The 15,812-nt window shown below is 44.4% G+C and overlaps 1 protein-coding gene across 1 annotated transcript in view; it reads left to right on the plus strand.

The window, feature by feature from the left end:
• Nucleotides 1-15,093, plus strand: part of PGPEP1 (pyroglutamyl-peptidase I) — a 40,445-nt gene extending 25,352 nt beyond the window's left edge. The window contains exons 3-5 of the mRNA XM_087702198.1: nucleotides 7,861-7,977; nucleotides 12,509-12,741; nucleotides 13,733-15,093. Of these exons, the coding sequence (XP_087558324.1) occupies nucleotides 7,861-7,977; nucleotides 12,509-12,741; nucleotides 13,733-13,925 (543 nt within the window). The 3' untranslated portion in view covers nucleotides 13,926-15,093. The remainder of the gene's footprint in view (nucleotides 1-7,860; nucleotides 7,978-12,508; nucleotides 12,742-13,732) is intronic.
• The last annotated feature ends 719 nt before the right edge of the window (nucleotides 15,094-15,812 follow it).

Raw genomic sequence — 15,812 nt, forward strand, 5'->3', positions numbered from 1 at the left:
CATACACACGCACAGTCATTTAGATGATGATAGGTAGGTAGGTAGGTAGGTAGGGAGATAGATAGATGATAGATAGATAGATAGATAGATAGATAGATAGATAGATAGATAGATAGATAGATAGATAGATAGATAGATAGATAGATTAAACATAACTAGTTAGAGGTGCAATGGCTCAATGGTTAAAGATGCTGAGCTTGTCAGCTGGAAAGCTGAGCATCTGTGTTGGAAAGCTGAGCACTGCAGGATGGGCTGAGTGAGCTTCCATTCCTTGCCCCAGCTTCTGCCATCCAGCAGTTCAAAAGCATGCAAATGTGAGTAGATAAATAGGTACCACTTCAGTGGGAAGGGAACAGCGCTCTATTTGCCTCGGTATATAATCATGCTGGCTATATGACCACGGAAGTGTCTTCAGACAATGCTGGCTCCCTCAGCTAAGAAACAGATGAGCACACCTCCTGGGCAGGAGAAACATTTACCTTTAACCTACCTAAATATTATATTTATAAGTTATCAGAGGCAACTGTCTCCAAACTTTGCAGCTTGGTGGCCTGGAAGGGGGGAGGAGAGGGAACTGAGCCATGTGAGCAGGGGGCCAGCACACATGCACAGAGGTCGCCTTACGCAAGGCTGGTGTGTGTGCAGCTCAACATGCGCATCAGCCCACCGCTTGCAGGACCCAGTTTTAAGTAGATCATGGCCTGGTAGTGAGCCGCTGCCCAGGGGTTGGGGACCTCTGATGTGAGGGACTGCCTCTCTTCCATTACATCTTCCTGTCCCATCAGATCCAGCATGCTGCAAAGAGGGATGCTCTGGATCCCACGTGTCAGGGAATTACTCTTAAGGCCCGGGGGGGATGGGCCTTTTCTGCTGTTGCACCAGAGGTGGGTTCCTACCAGTTCGCACCTATTTGGTAGACCCGGTTCGTCAAATCTACCGAACCGGTTAGAAGAGGTTCCACCAGTGGACCCGGAAAGCAGGCCACACCTACAGAAGAGGTTCCAAAGTTTTTTGAAACCCACTAGTTATTGGATATGATTATTCTACACTATCATGCTCATATTTATAAAACTCAGTGCCTCTGTGAAAGGTAAGGATGACTACTGCGTTTGTGGTGCAATCAGAACATTGCGTGTGTTGAAGTTGTTTTAATGCAAACCAAAGATGCCTTTTAAAAAACAAGTTTACATCATATTCTTATGCATGCCAGTGCTGTGTGTGAGGTAATTTAAGGTGGTTCTGACAAGTGTCGTCGGCATCTTCATATCCGGTCACATGGGCGGCAAGCCACTCCCATCCGGTCACATGGGCAGCAGGCCACTCCCACAAAGGAGGCCACACCCTCAGAGTAGGTTCGAACAATTTTTGAAACCCACCACTGTGTTGCACCCGCATTAAGGAATATTCTCCTTCCTGAAGTGAGGTCACCCCGTCCCTGTTAATGTCCTGCAAGTCCTGGCTACGTCACAGGCCTGGAGGGGGGAGGGGTCCCAGGGAACTGAGGAGATCTTGAGGGGGCTCCCTTGCTCATCTAAACTGTTGTGTGCCTCACGCTTTTGAAACTCTTTCACTGACTTTTTTGACATGTATGTTTTATTTCTTCGCTGTACGCTACTCAGAGTCACTTCTTGTGAGGTGGGCAGCCATTCGAAATACAAGTAAAACCGTAAACATTTTGAAATAAAGTGTAAGGAGGGAGGGAAAACAAAACTTTTCATAAAATGGGGGGGGGGGTTTGAAATTATCTGACCGCAAAGGAAAGGAGGAATTTGCCTTAATACTGCCTTTCATTGAGGACCTGTATACTACACAAGTCAAAAAGAGGGCTGTGAAAATATCTACAGACCCCCCCATATCCTGGACACAAAATGTTTCAACTCCTACCCTCAAAACGACACTATAGAGTAATGATGGCAAACCTTTTCCTTATGGTTCAACTTTTTCAATTATGTGCGCTGTTGCACGCATACATGTGCCCATACCAATTCAATCCTCCCTGCCCACCTGTGCATGCACGTGCAATTCCCAACCCCCCCCCCCCCCCGGGCATGTGCACACGACCACTCCCCAGGCTCCAGAGGCTTTCCTGAAGCCTGGGGAGGGTGAAGTCCAGAAGTCCGAAAATCAACTGGCAGGCTCACGCATATGCACCAGAGGGGATGGCTGGTGTGCCAGCAAATATGGCTCCGCGTGCCACTTGTGGCACACGTGCTTTAGTTTCGCCATCATGGCTATAGAGCACTGCACACCAGAACAACTAAACATCAGAACAATTTTCCCACCCGAACGCTATCACTCTGCTAAACAACTAATTCCCACAACACTGTCAAAAGTATTTACTAAGTCTGCATTATTATTACTATTACTTAATCTTCTCATCCTTCCTATCTCCTCCCACTTATGACTGTAACTCTGTTGCTTGTATCTTTACAATTTATATTGATCGTTTCCTGGTATGTTTTGTTTGCTTATTTGTACCCTATGACTATCATGAAGTGTTGTACCTTACGATTCTTGACAAATGTATCTTTTGATGTACACTGAGAGCATATGCACTGCAGACAAATTCCTTGTGTGTCCAATCACACTTGGCCAATAAAGAATTAAATTCTATTCTATTCTTATTTTATTCTTATTCTATTCTATTCTACATGAAAGTTGGCTTAATGCACAGCGCCAGAGCTGCCTTTTCTAGCCTGAAGATATTCCAATGTGCTGGCACTAGAATTTCCAGCTAGTTCTAAGATTTATACTCTTTTAGCATAGTTCGTTCCAACCCTTGAGATTTCTATTTGGTTGTGGTGAGATAATCAAAATCAATACATTCTGGAAGCAGGAGAGCCACTGCTTGCCTCTGGTACAAATAGTCCTTACCATTGTAATTGTAAAGCAGATCACATGACTGCCCCCCAATTTACTAACTTTTTGTATGGTGTTTGTTACGTGAATGTGGCAGTCTTAAAGCAAACTTTACAGATATTCCACAAACCCATTATTCCCTAGGGGGAGGATTTTTTTAATTTTTAATTTTGCCAGAAGATGGAAGTAAAGACCAATTTCTGCCAAATGTCATAAATCACGATTCCACCACCTGGTTTGCACGCTGCAAACGGCCATACATGTGGGCTGGTTGCTAAGCACCCAAAACATGGTCACATGACCACGGGTGGTGGTGGGGGCAACAACAGATATTGGACTTTCAAAACTGGATGTAAATCCCATTTTCACTGGTCATAAGTAGAGGATTACCAGTAGCAACCAAGACGAAAGCTGATGGCTTTTAATGCAACAATAAAAAATAATAAAATACAAATACAAAATACAAACAGACACAGAAGGTGCTGCAAGTCTCTTCGTTTTCTTGAACTTCTTGAAGGAGCCGAGGTGGCACAGTGGTTAAATGCAGCACTGCAGGTTACTTCAGCTGACTGCAGTTCTGCAGTTCGGCTGTTCAAATCTCACTGGCTCAGGGTTGACTCAGCCTTCCATCCTTCCGAGGTGGGTGAAATGAGGACCCGGATTGTTGGGGGCAATATGCTGACTCTGTAAACCGCTTAGAGAGGGCTGAAAGCTCTATGAAGCGGTATATAAGTCTAACTGCTATTGCTATTGCTATTGCTAACTTGCAGTTCTTATTGTGACAAGAAATAAACAGTTTGCCCTTGTTCATAGAATTAAAAATGAAGGCACGTGAGTCTTTTCACCAACTCTGAAGCCCATAAGCAGCAGCAGCAGCAGCATTCCTTGATCTGCTCTGCTAAGGTAGACTGCCCCTGAATATAGCTTCCCTCTAGCTTTCATGGTTAATGGTTGCTAATATACCAAAGTGGTCCCCCAGGCTACTTATTCTCTTTCAGCTCTTGTCAACCAGATGCCTCCAGAATTAGTGATTTTCTCTCTCTCTCTCTCTCTCTCTCTGTCTCCAAAATCAATATAAGATTCAGAGCTCATTAGATTAGGCTTTTTTTTGCAAGAGAAGGGGAACTTTAACCCTTTCCACTGCCCCCAAACTGCTTTTCTCATTTAATTCTCCTGCTTGCCCTCCAAACTATAAAATCTCTTTTTCTTAATCTCCCAGCCCGAAGTTTCCAGCTATAAATGTGGCCACCAATTTTAAGAGCTAAGCGTTGTCCTTGCATCCTGTATCGGGGATAGATTCTGAGACACATTTGTAATTGGTGCCTTCTTCAATGGGCAATGTTTTTGTGGCTGGGGAGGGCTGTACTTGTGACTTATTCGTTTTAGCGTTCCCGGCTGGTGGCAGGATAATCTGAAAGGCTTGTCCAATGACAGTTGCCTTTTGCTATTCACCTTAGTAAGACAGAGTGGGGGGCGGGGAAGCAAGTGAGCAGTTTTGTTGCTGAGCAATATGATCCAGTTTGATTTGTGGGCTGCAGCATTGAGGCTGGAGAGCTTCCCATTCTGGCTCAGACCATAGGCCAAGTCTTCTGAGGCTTGACTGGGTCATGCAGAAAATAAACTGTGGCCCAGGGTTTCGCTTCTTATTTCAAGAGCCTGCATCTTACAGGGCAAAAGCACCAGGGTGTTCTTTACTGGTAGTCCTCAAGACCTTTCTGTTTGTGTCCATCCATCCATCCATCCATCCATCCTTCCATCTATCCTTCCATCCATCCATCCATCTATACTGCACCTACCTACCTACCAGAGGTGGGTTCCTACCAGTTCGCACCTATTCGGTAGAACCGGTTCGTCAAATCTACCGAACCGGTTAGAAGAGGTTCCACCAGTGGACCCGGAAAGCAGGCCACACCTACAGAAGAGGTTCCAAATTTTTTTGAAACCCACCACTGGTCCTTGGATATGATTATTCTACCCTATCATGCTCATATTTATAAAACTCAGTGCCTCTGTGAAAGGTAAGGATGACTACTGCGTTTGTGGTGCAATCAGAACATTGTGTGAGTTGAAGTTGTTTTAACGCAAACCAAAGATGCCTTTTAAAAAATAAGTTTACATCATATTCTTATGCATGCCAGTGCTGTGTGAGAGGTAATTTAAGGTGGTTCTGACATGTGTTGTCGGCATCTTCATATCCGGTCACATGGGCGGCAAGCCACTCCCACAAAGGAGGCCACACCCACAGAGTAGGTTCGAACAATTTTTGAAACCCACCACTGCTACCTACCTACCTACCTACCTACCTATCTATCATCTATCTCTTTCTGTCTGTCCATCCACCTGCCTGCCTGCCCGTCCATCCATCCATCTATCTCTGTCCATCCATCTACCTACTTACCTACCTACCTACCTACCTACCCACATCTGTCTGCGAATCTGTCTGTTTAGCTCCCCCCTCTCTCCCCACCCATACCAGAGGATCTTTATGGCCATCTCTAGAGCACCTTCTTCTTGTGCCATATCCGCCATCTCATGTTAGCGATCATGTTGGCAATCCTATTTTTATCAACAGCCACACAAAAAAAGTGCTGCTGAGTTTTGTCCAAACCAGTCCCTTAGATTTTGAAGCTATGATATTCTTCTGCCTGGACCTCATTTGCCTTCAATCTTTCCTTGGAGGATTAAGTGGAAGTATGCCATATTTTTCTGGGTGTCACATCACATGTCCAAAATATTCTAATATTTGCTTTTTTATGGTTTTGATTATTTCCCTTGGCTTTCAAAATCCATGACAGGGGTTACAGCATCAAAGGCAGTAGAGATATTCCTTGCTAGACAGTAACCTCACTTTAACTGTCAGGTATATTTTACTAATTCATTGTATTACAATACAATAAATACAATACAACACAACACAATACAACACAATACAACACAATACCAGAGTTGGAAGGTACTTTGGAGGTCTTCTAGTCCAACCCCCTGCCTAGGCAGGAAACCCTATACCATTTCAGACAAATGGCTATCCAACATCTTCTAAAAGACTCCCAGTGTTGGGGCATTCACAACTTCTGGAGGCAAGCTGTTCCACTGATTAATTGTTCTGTCAGGAAATTTCTCCTCAGTTCTAAGTTGCTTCTCTCCTTGATTAGTTTCCACCCATTGCTTCTTGTTCTATCCTCAGGTGCATTGGAGAATAGTTTGACTCCCTCTTCTTTGTGAAGGGATCTGTGTATCCTCCAGATGTCTTGGTTTTAACCCTTATGTATATCAGAATCCAGATGTCCACCATCCCAAAGTTCACCACACACCTTCCTTTCCAAAACACTGTTATTTGCTTATCTTCTTTGGATTTACATGTTAATTAGTCACATCTGCCTGATTAATTGAGAAATATTTCTTTAATGCGCTGTTTCCCGAACCTTGGCAACTTTAAACTGAATGGATTTCAAGTCCCAGAATTCCCCAGCCATCATTGCCTGGCTGGGGAATTCTGGGAGTTGAAGTCCACTCAGCTTAAAGTTGCCAAGTTTGAGAAAACCTGGTTTAATGGGAGGAAAGGGAGGGAGGATCATCCTTATTTCAGATACTTCTTGCTGCAGTTAATGCTGCTATGATTTTTTTTTTTTTTTTGCTACTGTATGCTTTATGGGATAAATAAAAAAATTAAAGCCTCCCTTGAGTTGAATGTTAATCCAAGTAACTTCATAGAATGCTCTTCTTTGTAAAAGAAAAAGATAGTTTTCCTTTTGGTGAGACCTGCGTCTTTGACTTCCCGGTTCTAATTATAGCTCTGATCTTTCGTGGGCATCTCTAGCCAAATCCTAATTGGGCTGAGCCCTATTTAGGTAGTGCTACCTGCTGAGACCATCAAGGGCATAATCAGCATAAAACAGTCCTCCTTGCTCAGCATTTGATAATTAGAAGTAGACGGCCGCTGAATATTATGAGTTCCTTTTAGCCCATGTACCCAAATAACTATGGTTGGACCTAAGTGGAAATCATAGAATAGAATAGAATAGAATAGAATAGAGTACAGTACAGTACAATACAATACAATACTTTATTGATAAAGTGTGATTAGACACACAAGGAATTTGTCTTCGGTGTATATGCTCTCAGTGTACATAAGGAGAATAAAATACATCAAGAATAAAATGCTACAACATTTAGTGATAGTCAAGGTTACTAATAAGCTATCAAATCGTACTAGGAAACAAATAAAAACAATATAATTTAAAGATACAAGCAGCATGGTTATAGTCATAAGCGGGGAGAGATAGATACTAGGAAGGAAGAGCAGAATAATAGTAATACAGTCTTAGTAATTATTGACATTGTTGTGGGAATTATTTATTAAGCAGAGTGATGGCATTTGGGGGAAAACTGTCCTTGTATCTAGTTGTTCTGGTGTGCAATGCTTTATAATGTCGTTTTGAGGCAGAAGTTGAAACATTTTATGTCCAGGATGTGAGAGGTCTGTAGATATTTTCACAGCCCTCTTTTTGACTCCTGTAGCATACAGGTCCTCAATGGAAGGCAGGTTGGTAGCAATTGTTTTTTCTGCAGTTCTAATTATCCGTTGAACTCTGTGTCTGTCTTGTTTGCTTGCAGAGCCAATTTAAAGAACTTGAATGACCACGTCTCTTGCAGACCGATCATATGTGACTCACAGCGACCAATAAAAACAACAACATAAAAATGCATCACTTTAACCCCCTGATTCAACCCCATCCTAGCCCAATGCTTGGGGGAAGACCCAGGTTTTCACAGCCTCCAGCCACCGCCCCTCTCCCCTCCAATCTGAGGTGTGGGGCTGGGGAAGCTACAGAGAAAACACATTTCTGAGTCCTTTTAGGTCAGGGGTCTCCAACCTTGGCAACTTTAAGCCTGGTAGATTTAAACTCCCAGAATTCTCCACCCAGCAAAGTTCTGTTCTAGACCCCTGTTCTAGGTGACAAAGTGTTTTGAAACCTTTCCCCCCCCCTTTTTTTTTTTCAGGAGTTGGAGAAAATGGGCCTCGGAGAGGATGTGGATCTACACGTCTACGAGATTCCCGTTGAGTATCAGGCTGTGCAGAGGCTCATTCCAGCCTTATGGAAAAAACACAGCCCACAAGTGAGTGAAAGGAAGTGAGAACGGTGGTGAGGTTGAGGAAGACTGGTGTCAGGAAACTGGCTCAGTTTGCAAAGCCCTGATTTTTGAGACGAGGGACAATCATTGGGGGGACAAGGGAGGACCCTGACTGGAGTGACGGCTGTGGCCTCTCACCTACTTGCCAGAAGATGGGGGCAGGTTTCCTGTTTGTCTGACTCATTTCTTCAGGGTGGGCACGTTCTGCTCTCTTCCTCCCATTCTGGCAATGCAAAGGGAGAAGACTAACAAAGAACTATCTTTTGGTGACTGAGAGCAGCACATTCTTTTTTTTAACTTGGGGGCAAGAATTAAGCATTTCAGTGGGCAGAGCTGGACTGCCACCACTACCCTTCCCTGGATTTGTTCTACCTGTGCTGTGTCTGTTTTAGAAAGCAGACAGGATTTGATGATTTTTTAAGAGGAATGGGGCCAAAAGCAATAGAAGGTGAATTTGTTGGGTGTTACAAGTGGTGGGTTTCAAAACTTTTTAGAAGCTCTTCTGTAGGGGTGGCCTGTTTTGTGGGAGTGGCTTGGTGGTCATGTGACTGGGTGGGAGTGGCTTGGTGGTCATGTGACCAGGTGGGAATGGCTTGGCGGTCATATGACTGGGTGGGCGTGGGCAACTTGCAAAATGTGGTGAAACTCACTTAACAACGCTCTTGCTTAGCAACCAAAATGTTGGCTCAGAAACTCTGGCATTTGAAGCATGCAAGTCTTAAAGCTGTCAAGTTACAAGACCCTTGCACTCTTAACCCTTCAGAAAAAAACCCCCAGAGGTGTTCAAACTTGACAGCTTTAAGACTTGTGGACTTCAGCTCCCAGAATTCCTCCTCCAGTCATGTTGGCTCAGGAACTCTGGCATTGAAGTGTGCAAGTCTTAAAGCTGTCAAGTTACAAGACCCTTGCACCCCTAACCCTTTAGGAAAAAAAACCCATGGAGTGTTCAAACTTGACAGCTTTAAGATTTGTGGACTTCAACTCTCAGAATTCATGCATGCATGCATGCATGCATATATGCATTTTTTATGACTCACCAGCATCTGCATCTATAGATAAAAGTATGCCAATAAAATGTACATTCATTTCACTGTCTCCCATCTATGATCCAGCTAGAAGTATTCATCCATTTTCATACAATTTTTTTTCCACATTTAAAATGACCTTAATCTTGACAATATTCATGTTACATTTAGCATAAAAGATAGGTAATGGATATTGCATATCAAACATTTTGTATATCATCTTAAAACATGCTCACTAAATATCGGAATTCCATATGATACCAAACAGAAAATTCTTTTTCCTATTAAAAAAATTGTACTGAAAAAATGGAATTAATTCATTGCATCATATTGTTCTTACCTTGATATGTAGTTTTTAAAAAATGTAAGATGAATGATAATCTAACTAGTTTCCTCCTCTTGCTTTCTTAATGTTATCACATTTCAGAACCTAAAAACCCTCCGGTATTTGATCTACCTCTTAAACCAGTGACAATAGATGAAGGCAAGATCCTGCAACTTGCTTACCATGTAGTTGGATCACAGCCCATTAAGATCCAGTGGCTCAAAGCTGGAAGAGAGCTTAGATCAGTGTTTCTCAATCTTAGCAACTTGAAGTTGCCCGGACTTCAACTCCCAGAATTCCCCAGCCAGCATTCGCTGGCTGGGGAATTCTGGGAGTTGAAGTCCGGACATCTTCAAGTTGCCAAGGTTGAGAAACAGTGGCTTAGATCCTCTGATAAATGCAGCTTCAGGTTGGCAAATGGAACAGCTCTCTTAGAGATCCAAGCAGTTACTAAAACTGATTCTGCGGAATATGTGTGCAAAGCCTCAAACACAGCTGGAAGTGATTCTTCTAAATCAAAAGTGACAGTGAAAGGTACAGTTAAATTGAATATTTAGAGAGAGAACAACAATTCAAAGGCTGCCTGATCCTTCATCGCTCGCTCGCTCTTTCTTTCGCCTGCCCGGATTGCCTTGGCGCCACTCTGGCTACCTACGTCCGTCCTTGCCCGGCAGCTGCGGCTACATCATCAAGACGAAGTGGCTTGGAAGCGAAGGGGCCTCGGAGCCCTGCCTAAGCAGCGGCGGGGCCTTCTCCCGGCTGGGCTCTTCCCTCTCGCTCTTCATCTTGATGATATCGCTTCAGCTGCTGGGCACAGACGGACGGAGGTAACCAGAGGAGTGCCGAAGCGGTCCGGGTAGGCAAAAGAACGAGCAAGCAATGGAGGATCAGGCAGCCTGATCCTTGCTTGTTTGATCGCTCGCCGGGAGGTGCGGAGAAGAACGCAAAGTCCAGCGGAGGCAGGATGGTTCTCAGCGCTCCGGGAAGCTGCGAAATTGACTGGGGAATGCCGAGAACCTTCCTGCCTCCGCTGGACTTCGTGCTCTTCTCTGTGTGCTCCTTGCGACTGCAATAGATGTCCAGAAGTGGCGTTGCTGTCGGGCTGGAAGCCCAGGCCCCATTAGCCCCAAAAGCCGCTTCTGGATGTCTATTGCAGTCGCGAGGAGCGCACGGAGAAGAGCGCAAAGTCCAGCAGAGACAGGAATGCAAAAACGATGCCTACTACTCCCTTGCAAGGGAAGCGAAGGAAACTGCCTGGGTCTCCGCTCCCCGCCTCACCTGTCTGGAGCTGCCGAAAGCTTTAGACTCTGGCGGCGGTGCTGGTTTCCTGCCACTTCGGCGTCCCTGAAAGGTGACTCTGCATTCTCCTTTTCCTTTGCCCCTCCTCCCTTCAAAAGCTGTGAAGCACTTTCTTAGCGCCGGTTGCCCAGCTGGCATGGCCCTGCGCGAGCGCTCCTCCTCCTCACTCCCCAAAGGGTCTTCTCCTTCCCGGAGCTCAGTGGGAGCCGGGCACAAGGGATGGGAGGCTGCTTTTGAAACCACAACTTGGAAAACTTCGCCGGGAAGGGAGTTTGGGAACCAGGGGGACGCCCCGGAATGCCCCCATGCTTTGCTGGCGGCCACGCCTCCTAGGCAAGTTCAGGGAGGTCCTAGGAAGCCGGCTGCACCACACAAACTACCGCCCGCGAGCGGCGACGGAACAGGCAAGGGGGCGGGGCAGGCGCTCTTCTAACCGGTTCGGTAGATTTGTGGAACCTCTTCTACTGAAGAGGTTAGAACTGGCAGAAACCCACCCCTGTTTCCCTGAAAATAAGATCTCCCCGTATAATAAGTCAAATCGGGCTTTTGAGCGCATGTGCTAAAATAAGCCCTCCCCTGAAAATAAGCCCTCCCTGAAAATATTGCAACACAGCAGCAGCCATGAAGTGACCACATTTGCCGCCTCTTGCACCTTAAAACTAATAAGATTTCCCCGAAAATAAGGCCAAGTGCTTATTTCAGGAGTCAAAAGAAAATAAGACTCTGTCTTATTTTCAGGGAAACACGGTGTTAGTCATTGTATCTAAAATAAAGCACCTGTCTCAGTTTGTCTCAGAGCTGGGACCAGGAATGATAGGTGAAAAGTTCTATTCCGCCTTGCTTTTTAACTTCTGGGTCTGATTTAGCCTGTGAGTCTACCATCTGCTCAACTACTGTATTTTTTGGAGCATAAAGCGGACCTTTAAAAACTTTTTTTTTTAAATTTACCTCTTCAAAATCTTGGTGCATCTTATATTCTGGTGAATCTTATACTCCAAAAAATACGGTACATAGATCCATGATCTGATCAAGCAGGTCGCTTGCAGTATTTCCAGTGTCCAAGCAGCAGTCTAAGTATGACTTTATTTGCTTGTTTGCATACCACCTCGCAAAACAGCAACATTTGTAAACTTTAACTAGAGCAAGATATTGAACCATCCTAAACATAAATACACTGTAAAACCCAATAGCAGCAACGTTGAACAGAACAACAGATAAATATGCTTAAATTTAGAACCTTTAGAGAAATCTGGGTCTCCATATAAGAAAGGAGGCGAACCTTAAAGTCATCTGGCCACAAGCTAGTTAGGGCTTCAAGGGGTAATAGTAGCATTTTGAATGGACTTTAGATTCAAATACAAACACCACCACCCCAAAAGGGGGAGGAGTATATTATGACTGCATTTCCCAGCAATCTTTAAAGGCTAGGAGAGGAGGGATATTGGTTTTAATGGCTTAGGCCCATGGTTATCCAAAGAAGGAAGGGAGGGAGGGAGGGAGGGAGGGAGGGAAAGAGAAAGGAAAAGAAAAAAAAGAAAAGAGAAAGGAAAGCAAGCAAGCAAGCTAACAGAAATACTGCAAAGAGGGTCATGGCACATGTATATAGAGTGGCTATATTTTCTTGGTGGTAGAGGGAGGTTGCGTTTTGTTTCTTTTTTAACCAAGGTCTGTCTCTTTAAGGACATGCACTATGATTACATGCATTTCCTTCTTCCAGATGGGAGGAATGTTCACGCCAGGGATTATTTGGAAAAGATTTAAGGGGATGTTGACCTCAGGTCGTTAGTTTGGCTCTCAACTGTGCCAGTTTCATGAACCTGCTTTTCCACTTCTGCAACAGAAAGCTTTTGACTTGTTTTCAAAACAGCTTATAGTTCACGTGGGACTGTCTGGCATGGCCACAACGGTGACATTGGAAAAATGTGGCCACAACGTGGGATACCGGGGTTTGGACAACTGCCACTTCTGCCCAGGTTCCGAATGCTGCATTGAAGGGGGCCCAGAATGCATTGATTCGATCATCGACATGGATGCCGTGTGCAAGAGAGTCTCTGCATTGGGACTGGATGTCACAGTCACGATATCAGAGGATGCTGGGCGGTATGAAGCGGAGAAGAGAGGGGAAGGGGATGGAGAAGAGTGGGGGTGGAGAGGGAGACAGTTTGAGGTACAGGCAATCCTCGACTTACAACCATTCGTTAGTGACTGTTTGAAGTCACAACGGCACTGAAAAAAGTGATTTATGACCATTTTCACAATTGACTGTTGCAGCATCCCGATGGCTGCATGATCAGAATTTGGGTGCTTGGCAACTGGCATGTATTTATGATGGTTGCAGTATCCTGGGGTAACGTGATCACTTTTTGTGACCTTCTGACAAGCAAAGTTAATAGGGGAAGCCAGGTTGACTTAACAACCACATGATTCACTTAACTGCAGTGATTCACTTAACAACTGTGGTAAAAAGGTTGTAAAATTAGGCACAACTCACTTAACAGCCGCGTGGCTTAGCAGCATAAATTTTAGGCTCAATTGCGGTTGTAAGTCAAGGACTACCCTGTAGTCTTTTTGTATCTTTCCTAAAAATATTTTTTGAATGATGTGTAAATATGGTTTAGTTGTATATATCTGTTGATGGCTGAGTTGTCTGAATGCCAAGCTTCCAGGAATTCCCTAGCATTTTTGGAGTTGGTTTGGTCTAAGATGCCAGTAATTGAAACGGCGTTTAAGTCTGTCCATGTGTTGTGAGATTAAGGAGTCATCTTATAGAGGAGATGGCCAGCATAAACAATTTAATGAAGGAGTTTTCATCATGAATTCTGCCAGCTGATTGGCGTTCATTGATGTACTTGGATTGCTTACATTGCCTAATTGGGTAATGAAACAATTTCAAGCAAATAGACAAGTTTAGAGAGTACTAAGAACTCCACCATTCAATTCCTGAACTACAGATATTCACTTCTGTTGAAGGGTAGAGGAATGAAATGCCATAATTCATTGAACTGTATATCTTTGTAGGCTTTCAAATGCAAGGGCTTATAAAGTTTGCTCCCTCTTCCCTGGCTGAAGAATCTCATTGTTCTTCTTGTAGGTATCTATGTGACTTCACGTACTACACTTCCCTGTACCAGAGCCACGGGCGATCTGCATTTGTCCACGTGCCTCCCTTGGGAAAACCATACAGCGCAGAACAGCTGGGCCGTGCACTCCAGGCCATCATAGAGGAAATGCTCAATGTCTTAGAACAATCTGAGAGCAACATCAACTGTCACAACGAACATTGAACTCGGGCCAAAGTCCCCGCCTCTTTACTTTCCTCATGGTTGCACTTCCAAAAACGTTTTCTCCTGTTCTTACAGAATCCCAAGCTGGCAGCGTCCATGTAGAGGATTGAGAACAGAAATGGATTCTTGGCACTCTTGTGGAGATACATTGTGGGAGATCCTCCTTTGCTTCTCTTTCGATTCCAGGCAAACTAGCTCTCGCTAACTTCTGGGGGTCCCCATCGGTGGTTCAGGTCCTGCAAAGATCGTTAAGTGGATTGAGAGGATCTGCCAGTTAAGGCAATTGCTCCAGTTGTCTGATGTGCTCCAGTTCAATTTCGCAAGGTCTTTGTGTTTTCAGAAGGACAATTTGATGGTTCCACTCAACATGTAGCAGCGCTTTCGGTTCAAAATGTAGGACCCTCACAGGAGGTGCTATTCCCTTTATAAGAAGATGTATTGTACATTTGCTCCGGAAGCTTGGAAGATTTTTTTCTTCTTCACTGCTTAAAACAGATTCTTCCAATTTATATGGTAGAGTTCTGTTCTTCATGAGGAACGCTTGGGGATGGAAAGAGAGGCGGGAACATTTCCTTTAATTGACACCTCATGCCAAATCTGTTGATGGCTTCTTTTTTTAAAAAAAGACCAGATCTCTTTGGATTTTGCCTTTCCTGATTTCTGTAGCCACCCATTGGTCTGAAATGTAGAACTTCTCGCCTGCTGGCTTAATGTGCCGTAGGAACTGGCCTCTTCCCTCCCACCCACCCCAAATAGCCCTACCATAGCTATCTTTCCCAGTGCCTCAAAATGAGATGTTCCTCAAATATCCTTTTGTACCTTAGGAAAATAACACGGTACATATCCTTTTCTAAACTTTTCTGCTCTGCTGGGGAGGGATGAGACTCTGGATCAAGGTTAGGATTTTGGCTTCTGCTTTTGCTAGGAAAAGGGGGTGAAGAGTTGCTGGCACCATCTCCTGCCTGGTGAAAGCCTCTTTCGCTTCAGCTCCAGTTTCTGGGCAAAAGTGCCCATGATTTCTTCAGCAGAGTAGCTCTCCAGGAATTTCCCCTGGGCTCTACCCTCCGTTGTGCTTACCCAACAGTGGCCCTTGCCAGCTCTGTAGAAAACAATGCTGCACTTTTTACCTACATGAGATTAGAGTATAATATACATTCAAAAGATTAAAGACTGTGGGGTTTTGTTTTGTTTTTTTCTTTTAAAACGAGCAGTGTTCAACTTCACTCTAAACAGGGAGACTTTGGGGATGAAGCAGCAGGAAGCAACTTGTATGGCAGAATGAAGACTCAGCCACTCTATAATCTTGGACGATGGAATTGCCCGATAAAACTGAAAAGAGAGCAACTTTTGCTAAAAATGTTCTGGTTTAAAATGAAACTGGTTCTTCTTTGCTGTAAAATCATTCTTTTTTGAATCCCTCTTTCTCTCCCTCCCTCCCTCCCTCCCTCCCTCTCCCTCTCCCTCTCTCTCTTTAAACTAATTGATCCTGCTTTTATAGTAACTCTCAGTGAGAGCTGCCTTGTGCTTGTCGGCTTGCTAAACCCAGTGGTAATCTGGTTGCAAGACAAAGGCCTTGCTGGAATTTGAATGCGTGGCCGTATTTTGAGACAGTCTTACATGAACCTCATCTGTACCCCTTTTCGGGTTGCTAAAGTTGCTCTTAAAACTTGTTTGCACACCAGCCTCTTACACTTGCATTCAAATTCCAAGCACCTTTGGGTGTAGTAAGTCAGCCAACTTCTTCTGTTTCATTTAATAATTTATTTTATTTAATATTTTTTTTGTCCAGATGTGATGACCTCTGTGCTTCCCCCTCCCTTCCCCCCCCCCCCGGTCCCCATTCTAGCAAAGGTGGGGTCACGGCATAGAGTCTGCATTTGTTTTTTA

This window comes from Thamnophis sirtalis, unplaced genomic scaffold, assembly GCF_051295495.1.
Source record: "Thamnophis sirtalis isolate CommonGarterSnake01/CBP01778 unplaced genomic scaffold, rThaSir2_p1.2 scaffold_1, whole genome shotgun sequence".
NCBI lineage: Eukaryota > Metazoa > Chordata > Lepidosauria > Squamata > Natricidae > Thamnophis > Thamnophis sirtalis.